Source organism: Rhea americana, unplaced genomic scaffold, assembly GCF_003343005.1.
Source record: "Rhea americana isolate MKP2758 unplaced genomic scaffold, rheAme1 scaffold_231, whole genome shotgun sequence".
Lineage (NCBI taxonomy): Eukaryota > Metazoa > Chordata > Aves > Rheiformes > Rheidae > Rhea > Rhea americana.
In genome coordinates this window covers 1,028,423-1,037,516 of record NW_028186348.1, presented here as the reverse complement: position 1 = coordinate 1,037,516, position 9,094 = coordinate 1,028,423, and the positions used below count along the sequence as shown (strand labels likewise).

Below are 9,094 nucleotides of genomic sequence, written 5' to 3'. Positions count from 1 at the left end.
CATTGAATTAAAGATGAGCAACTGGAGTTGGGAAAGAATGTTGTAGTATTGGGAAGCTTGGAGATGTCTCTTCCTCTTTTTTTTTTTTCCTTTTTCTTTTTTTTTGTGTAGGCAGCTGAAGAATTTGAGATTCTAATGTTTTTAAGAACTTTTATCCTATGTCATCATGTGACAGTACAGCTTGTACTGTCCTGTGTTCTTTACTTGTTCTGCCATGTAGGATGTTTGTTCTTTCTTTGGTTGAGCTTCATACCTTCCAGAAACAATACCTTTAGTAATGTTTTGAAGTACTCACAAAAGTTACTAGTATGACCTTGCTATGTGGGTTTTTTACCTGTAGTTTCCATAAGTTTATGGCTGGTGTAGTTGTATCTTTGATTTGATTTTAAATTACTTCTACAATTGTAATGTGCTAAATCAGATCTCTTTTTAATATGGAATTGTTACTTATTTTGATTTTCTTTGATGTATGTTTTTAATGCATGATTACCATCTGTTTGGTTCTGTTGGCAGTAAATAATTGTTTTATTTCTGCTTCTGTTAGAATGTAAATCTTCTGGAGTTTAATTTGTTATACTTGTTATATAAATACCTGTGAACCTCTAGGAAGGTGTTTTGCAAATTTCTATCTGTTCTGATATAAACAGCTATTGAACCTAATGTTGTCAGGTTTTGAGGCTTATGATTAAGTATGATTACTTTTTTTTAACAAATTAGTGGAAAATGTGTTGGTCAGTTTACTTGACTAGAAAGATGAAATAAGTTCTTAATCTTTTTTTTTTTTTTTTTTTTTTTTTCCCTTGCATATTTTGAAAGGGCCTGAGCAAAGCTGAGGGAACAATTCCGTTAGGGACTTTTGTTTTAAAGGGGAGCTCCCACCCTATGAAGTCTGTATGAATGCCTGTAAAACTGATAGGATTTCTCCTCTGCAGATACAAAAATCGAAGTTCAGGATTTAGGTTTCAGAATTGTTTTAAGTGCTCTTTAGTAGAGAGTTGGAAATTATTTAGATCATATGTCTAACAGACAGTTGAAAAACTTCTCTAACAAATCTATAAAGTCTAAAAGGGGATAGTAATCAAATCCACTACTGCTATGAGCTCTTGAGGGCAATTCTGCTGTGTTACAGTGGTGCTAGTGTCTGCCTCCCTGCCACCCCTTCCATCCTCTCAGCAGAATTTTCATCCTCTCAGCAGAAATTCCCCCTGAACGTGAGGGGGAATTTCTTCACTGTGAGAGTGACAGAGCACTGGAACAGGTTGCCCAGAGAGGCTGTGGAGTCTCCTTCTCTGGAGATATTCAAGGCCTGCCTGGATGCAACTCTGTCTAACATGCTGTAGGTGACCCTGCTGAGCGGGGAGGTTGGACTAGATGATCTCCAGAGGTCCCTTCCAACCTTACTGATTCTATGATTTTGGTTACACAATGAATGGGACTGGGGAACTGTTGTGGACTAAAAATAACCCAGCAAAGGAAAACAAACTGAACCGGATCAGTTTCTTGATTTCCCCCCACACACACCTCTCATGACCTCTCCTGCTGAAAGAGGGTTGTTTCTGCTTAGTTGATTCATCATCTAAGCAGGGTGTCCTGGAAGAGGTGGGACTGGTGTCTGGCAGGTGAATTGGCAGTGGGACACCTGCTTTGAGAAGTAATGGGGTGTTTTCCTTGATACTTCTGCAAAACAGGAAAAGCAAAAGCAGGAAAAATCTATTAGGCCTTTGCTGTAGTAATGAGAGGGGAAAAAAAAAAGATTTTATGCACCTTTACCCCCTACAGTCTTTGCAGGCCACTTATGAAGGGAGGTTTAGGAGGATCTAAGATTAGCTCTAATGTGTCTGTTTTGAGGCAAGTTTGCAAGCATGCCTGAGCATATTATTCTTCATCCTCTGTTAAGTTTTTGCAAGCAGACAGTGTACTCGTAGCTTGCCTCATAGGCATTCATAAGAGCACCAATCACAGTATCAAAAGTAAGCAGTCTAATGCATTTACATACCCCACTTGCCTGCAAAAATCAGGCAGCTCTGGCCTTTCTGTGTATGATAAGAGATTGTAGATGCCTGCAAGGAAGGGAAGCCATTATTTGCAGTGGGATGTTACAGGTGTCTGACTAGGTGGCAGACCTTCTTTTCAAAAGCGGATAGGTTTGGGGGATCGAAAGGCTTGTGGAAAAGGCTTATAATTGGGGTCCGGTTTCTGTAGGACAGTTATAAGCTTTTATCTTCTGTGGCATATGCTTTTTCTGCAAGGTAGCTGATGAAATATTTTCTCTTCCTTTGGACATTGACTTTTTTCTTTTCTGGCAGAGCCTCATTTTATTGGGGCAAAAGGAAAAATAATGGATTTGCCCGGCCTCTTTGTTGCAGGGGACGAGGTCATGTGATGCAACGATTCTTAATCACCCTTCAATCAAGAAGTTCTTGGAATCACCCTCCAGATCATCCTCTCCTGCTAACCAGGGATCAGACACTCCATCTGCCAACCACTCCGAAAGTGACTCACTCTCTCAGCACAATGACTTTCTCCTGGACAAGGACAATGGCAACGTGGATACAGACGAGAGGCTGACAAATAGCCTGGACCAGAGACAGAGCAGAAATACTGGCCGGGTAAAGTAAAACTCGAGTGGTGGTCAAGTTGTTGGAGATGTGTGCTCTGTCTGGACTCAGTGCTGGCACCAGGAGCTCTTCATGTTTTCACTCATCTTGCTGAAGATCTGTTTCTTACCCTCTCCAACTGCTTGTTCCCAGTCCCTCAGCCTGGCTTTGCTGTGAGGCTAACTGAAGCGTATGTAACTTGGGTTAACTCCTCGCAATTCAGTCTTACCCAACAGAGAGGTCAACTAGGCAGTAGTGAAAGCATTAGTGTTAGCACAACTAATCTCGTGCTCTCTTGGGTGGTAGCCTCAGGGGAAGGAGGTGTTTCACAGCTCTAGCAAAGGGTTTTGCTATGCAGATGGAAGTCAGGTCCGGAAGGGTAGAGCATGGAGAGAGGTGGAGAGAGGAACAAGACATGTGTCATTCTCAGCAGTGTTGTTAAAAAGTTGGTGAGACTCTGCTGAGTAATGCTGCTGCCTGGTCTTGGGTGCTCATGGTACCTGCGTTGCTTAGAGCAGTTGAAGCCACTGGAGTTCAGGATTTGACCTGCTTAACACTGTATGGAGAAAACGTAGCGGTGCCAGTGGATTAGTTCATCCTGGGAGCGTGAACTGGTAGAGCCTGGGTGCTTAGTTTGAGTTCTTTATCATGATGGCACTGCTCACTGTTACACTAATATCACTGTTTAATTGAACCAACCTGACCAGGTTAAAAATACCTTCTTTTCTTGTTTCCCTATGCTTTTTTTTCTGCATTATTTTTCACCTGGATCCTTTGCCTGTATGGCTCACCATGGAGCTACAGAAATCATATGACGAGAAGCTAAGGATCCACATAGAAACAGGCCCAGCTGCTGAAAAGATCCTTCTTAAGCTGTGGTCTCAGTACAACATGGATAAAGTCATAGCCCACATCTCCCAAAATAGTGAGCTTGAACGTTATTCACAGTTGCAATTAGACAACTGAAGAGAAGTTTTTCTGAGGAGAAGTAACTTCATCTTGCAGAGAAACTGCTGCTTCTAGGCACACTGTCTAGCTCTACTCCCTCTCTCTCTCTCTCTGTACCAGCTGCCTCACTTGTCAATCAGTTAGCTTCGCTAGGGGGGCTCTTTCACTAACTGCTGCTGAAGCGCTGCTTAATAGATGAGATTTGCTCACTGAAACTCCATTTTCCCTTCAGTCTTGTTCAGTTCCCAGGCCTGCCAGAGGAGTACGAACTATAATCCAAACCAGAGATGGATGTATCTCACTGTATATAACTAAACTGTACAATTCAACAACTTGCAGTGGTACATTGCAGACGTAGTGCTGATTCTCCAAACAATGTGCATCCTTTGATAACAGGGCTGCAGTTTGCTGAAACCCTCCCTAGGATCCTTAGCAGAAGGCAAATATGCAATATATACTGTGGACCTACCTGAAACATAAAACCAGTATAACTTGTTTTTGTACTAAGGGCTTTGGAGGCACAATTGTTTTGCTCAAGTCTGGCATGGTGTTGCAACTTTGGCCAGTGCAGCCTGTAGCTCAGAGGTGGCAGAGGGAATGGTGAAGAACAGAAGCCATCCCAGTCTCCTCTGACTGTCCTTGCTCCTGTTTGGGACATCATTGATTTACCAGAGGAGACAATAGTGATTCCTGCTGAATCCACTGCTTCTCGCACTGACCCTACTCTGACAGCTGCTCAGTGGAGTACACTCCTGCAAGTTGCAGCACCAACTCAGTTGTTTATGAGAGGATACTCTCTCATTATCTGGACAGTCTTTTAGTCAAGAGAATCTCGTAAGTCTCTCGTTCTGATTCAGATGATAATGCAGCCTACAGTGGTGGCGTGGGAGACTGCGTTGTCATTTTACCAGTGAGTCCCGGCCGCAGTTAATTGCTGAGACTGTTTCAGGGGTGCTTAGGCTAATTCTATTATGTGCAACAATTGCGATGGATTTGTAAGCTTATCTAGATGTCAGCGACGTGGTACGGCTGACTTCCATGCTAGCTTAATTAAAGCTGAATTCCTTTCCCAGGCCCAGCCTTGATTCATAGTGGTGAAGCAACATTGAAGGCCCTCAAAGCAGCAGAGGTTGGGAAAGGGAAGGATTTTCAGAAGCAGTTTGTGAGAGTTGTCTTTTTGGTTTTTGGTTAGTCACCCATTTGACGCTGCTGTAGTGGTGCTTGATTTTTCAGATAGCTTATTGCTTCTGAAACCCAGGCTGGAATCATGGCTCAGATCATGACATGTTGCATACTGTACAATGACCTTAGCCATGCAGTGTACACTTGAGTAGGCAGCGTATTACAGCTGAGTTACTTGGATGTGCCTAGTTAGCAATTTAAATATCTTTCTTTAGAGATTAATTGTTACTGGTCTCTCATGTTACTGCTCAGGTTTACTTTTTTAACAATGCCTTACTTTCTTAGTGCCAAACAAAATAATATTTAAGAGGAATGTTTTGGTTTTTTGTTTGCCTTTTTTTCTTCCCCTACCCTCAGGACAGTTCGGGTGTTTCAAGCTCTCAAAAACCAGGACAACGAAATACAGGACTATCGAATGATGAGACTTCACGACTTTATGTGAAGAAAACAATTGTGGTTGGCAACGTCTCCAAGTTAGTATCCAAAATCTTAGTGATGGCTCTTCATTTCAGGATCAAGTGGAGAGCAGGTTAAACTTAGGGGACAATTAAAAATTGAGTTGTCATGGTAGGAGGGCTTGCCTTTGAATAGTAGCTGCATCCAAGGCTGCCCTCCTTGAGTGTCAGCAAGAGCATTGGAGGAGGAATAGGTGTTTTAATAGTTGTTATCTACAGAGGTTTAAAGACTTACTTCTTCCAAATTTAGTCTTTCAGCCTGCTCTGACCAATTAAAAAATTTTTTTCCATGAAAACTTAGAAAAGCAAGTTGCCCTAATGGCTAGTTCAGTGTGTACATATGAACAGTATTGTTAAAAACAAAACAAAAAACCAAAAATGGAATGAGGGAAACTGTATGAAAGTTCAGCATAATATGAAGAAATTATTTTCTAGAGGTTTTTGTAATACTTCCCCACAAAATTTAAGACAGGGAAATAAGACAGAGACGTAACTTTGAACTTTGAGGAAATTAGTGAAGAAATGTGTTCTTTAAGAAAGATTTAGTCAAGTCCGGATTTTAAACTGTCAGACTTCTCACTGTTAAGTCAACCTCTCTTTTTTTTTTTGCATAGAAAGTAGTGAACATTGGCTATTGAGCCTTAGGTGTTAGAATTGTATCTTGAAAATGTACATAGATCCAGATACTGTCTTTGAAGCTTCTTAAAATTTCATAATAAGAATTGTTTTTTTTTTTTATTTATGGTAGCAGAGTTACTGATTTTTGTGCTCTGAAGCGATGCAGATTCTCAGTAACTCATAAAAAATGGGGAAAGAGATTTGATAGTGTTGATTGTAGTAGAACATTAAAATAAAGCCTTCGTAATTCAGAAAGAAGTGTTTAAATGTAAGAATTTCATATGGCAGTTCTGCACTGAGATACTGAGAAAATGTGTTAGAAGCATAGAATAGAAATAAATTTATGAAATCCAAATTTGTTTTCTGGAGGAGTTTTTTTTGGAGGGCTTGATGAAATGTCAGAATACAGAATAATGAACAGAACCCTGAGTGGGCTAGGAACAGATGAACATTTTACGATTCCTAATTTTTTTGCCTAATCTTCCCCATAATACTTTTTGTGATGTTTATCTATTTGGGATTTTTTCTTCTGTTTGTCTCTTAATTTCTCTGCCAGGTACATTCCCCCGGACAAGAGAGAAGAAAATGATCAGTCAACCCATAAATGGATGGTGTATGTCAGAGGCTCTCGGAGAGAACCCAGCATAAATCATTTTGTCAAGAAAGTTTGGTTCTTCCTGCATCCCAGTTACAAACCTAATGACCTGGTAGAAGTGAGGTAATAAGGCATTATTCCAGTCTTTACGCTTGTTGCCCTTACAATGCTCAGATTCTTAGAAGATTAACCCATCTTCCTGGTTTTGCATTCCATGCCTTACCTTATCCTCCTGTTTAGCTTCACTTACTCACAAAATAATAGTTTAAAACATTAAAATCTTATTTTTCTTAGCAGATGTGACAAACTTTTTTGATTGTTTTTTTTTCTTTCCTCCTACTGACAAAAGCTTTTAATTGTATTTTGTGTTATTCATGTGAGTTTGTGCATCTCCTGTATGCATTAAACTGTCTGCTGTTCAGGTTAGACTTTAAAACACGTATTTTCTATTTCCAAGTCCTGTGTGGAAAAGGAAGAGGAGTCACAGAAGGCTAATTTGCCCATAGTTTCAATTACGCATATGTGTTTGGGGAGAAGTTTTATCCCCCTCCCAAATATTTCTATTCTGTAGTGGGATTGACTTTGTGCTTCACGAAATTAGCTTCCCATGAGTGTGAATGGTGTTGGTGCTACAGAAACGTGGCAGCCTCTGTCCTCTCCCAAAGCTATATTCAAAACTGTTGCCCCAGTGAGATCACACTGTCAGTTCTCTGCTGACTACTGCAAGGAAATGTCTAGCCCGTTTTTCTTCTTGTTCCTTTGGACAAGACAGTTGGAGGATGACTTCAAACTACTTTGTGTCTTCCCAAAGAAGTAATTCTCCAAAAGATGCTCCACTGCCTGCCAGGAGGAAAGGTGGGTTTGTGATGCCTAGATACAAAATAGCAACATAAATCTGGCAAAGTCAAGGCGTCCAAAAGGCAACTTCAGAAAGGCACATCTGAGATGAGAAGTGTTAGTAAGGGTTACAAATGATTCTGAGAAAGAGGTAGCGAGGCACATGAAAACAGACTCCTCTTGTATTGCTCATATAATGTACTAAATTACATTTGAATGCTGTCTTCTTTTGTGCCTTCTCAGTCTCTAGTATCTGTCATCGGTGCTGTTTGTCTCCTGTTTTAATCCCTTCTAATTAGTTGATTTCTTACTGTAGTACAGCCCAGTCATTTTAATTAACATTCATATTCTGGAGTGAAAATAACCTTTAAGGGTTTTGTGTTTTGTTTCTTTGCAAAATCACATTGGGGATTTACAGTCACAACAAACTGAAGTTCAAACAAAGTAATGGTAAACGTTAGAGATAAATATGCCCTGTTTTTTCAGCTTGGAGAACAGCACTGGCGTGGGTTAGCTTTTCTTTGTTATCTGTATGTTGTGCTATGTGCCTTTTTGTTAGTTGATAGGGGAAATATTGCATTGAAAACTCACCTTGCAGCAGTGTCCTAGGAACTGACTTAGGTCTTTTCTTAAAGTAGTGGGATTTTTTTTTTGTTTGTTTTATTTTTTTACTTGATGTTAAAGCAGCCTTTCTTTTAAAATGTCAGTTGTTTCCTTATCCAGCACAGTGTTTTACCATTTTCTTTCCTCCTCCATTACACAAGGTGAAAATGTTTTCAGCTGTCCACAGAAATGAGAATTTCTGTGGTTTTGGTCTCATGATCAGACTTAGCATTCTGTCCATGCTGCACAGCAGGACTGAAGGTAACTTTAGCTATCAATTAAGAAAGCAGCTTAGGTTTTCTGAAAAAGAGATGGTGAAAACTATACCCCTTTTGCATCCAAAATGTGAATCACCGTTTGTTTCCAGAGAACCTCCATTTCACCTGACCAGGAGAGGCTGGGGAGAATTCCCTGTGAGAGTCCAGATACACTTTAAGGATAGCCAGAACAAGAGGATTGATATCATACACAATTTGAAGGTATTTGACCAGAATGAATTAGAGAAAGGCAATTAAATGGGTTCTAATGCATAATCTAGAAGAGACTCCACTTTCGTGTGTGTTTCTGCCTCCCTCTGTTTTATCTTTGTCCTGCTGATCTTTTACACGTGAATTGTTGAGATGGAAAGTCAAAAGAAGATTCAGGAGAGTTAGTTACCTTGGCTATGTTAGAGGTGATGCTGTAGCTGGGCAGCCCAGCCTTGCAAAATCTGGAATTGATTCTGCTCGGAGCAGCAAAGAAGTTACATATTCTTTTTGGACGGTTTGAAATTTTTATCATCCTTTTACTGGCTTTAACTTGAAAGGTTGCTGCAGGGCTCTTCCTCTTTGTTCTGTTCCTCCAGCGTTTCTGCCTTTCGGAAAGAGATTTTCTCTGTTGGTAGAGTGGGCAGGGAGAAGAGAAGCTGAGATTGCCTGCTCATTTCTTTTGAAAAGAGCCTTCTTTCAAGTCATTCACCTGTCCTGTGACATTGAGTAGGATTTGTAGTACACAGCAGTCCTGGAAGGCTAGAGTATTGCTTTTGTGATGTTCTTAAATAGCAGTGCATATCATTAGTAGCAGTAAGTCCTGAGCTGGTTTATTTTCATGGTTTTTTTTGATTTTTTTTTTCTCTTTACTACAGCAGCATGATTAACATAGGCAGGCTTTAAATACATCTAATGAATTTCCTAATGATGTAAATAATCATGGCTCTTCTAAAGCTCTAAGCTCCTCTGAAATTGAAATAAAGTCTCCCCAACAACACTAATTTCCTTCAG

The 9,094-nt window shown here is 40.3% G+C and overlaps 1 protein-coding gene across 2 annotated transcripts in view; it reads left to right on the top strand.

The window, feature by feature from the left end:
* YEATS2 (YEATS domain containing 2) overlaps positions 1-9,094 on the top strand; it is a 51,472-nt gene that overhangs the window by 5,489 nt on the left and 36,889 nt on the right. For both annotated transcript variants that reach the window (XM_085306104.1, XM_085306103.1), the window contains exons 5-8: positions 2,367-2,609; positions 5,085-5,200; positions 6,357-6,518; positions 8,203-8,314. In XM_085306104.1, the coding sequence (XP_085162230.1) occupies positions 2,367-2,609; positions 5,085-5,200; positions 6,357-6,518; positions 8,203-8,314 (633 nt within the window). The remainder of the gene's footprint in view (positions 1-2,366; positions 2,610-5,084; positions 5,201-6,356; positions 6,519-8,202; positions 8,315-9,094) is intronic.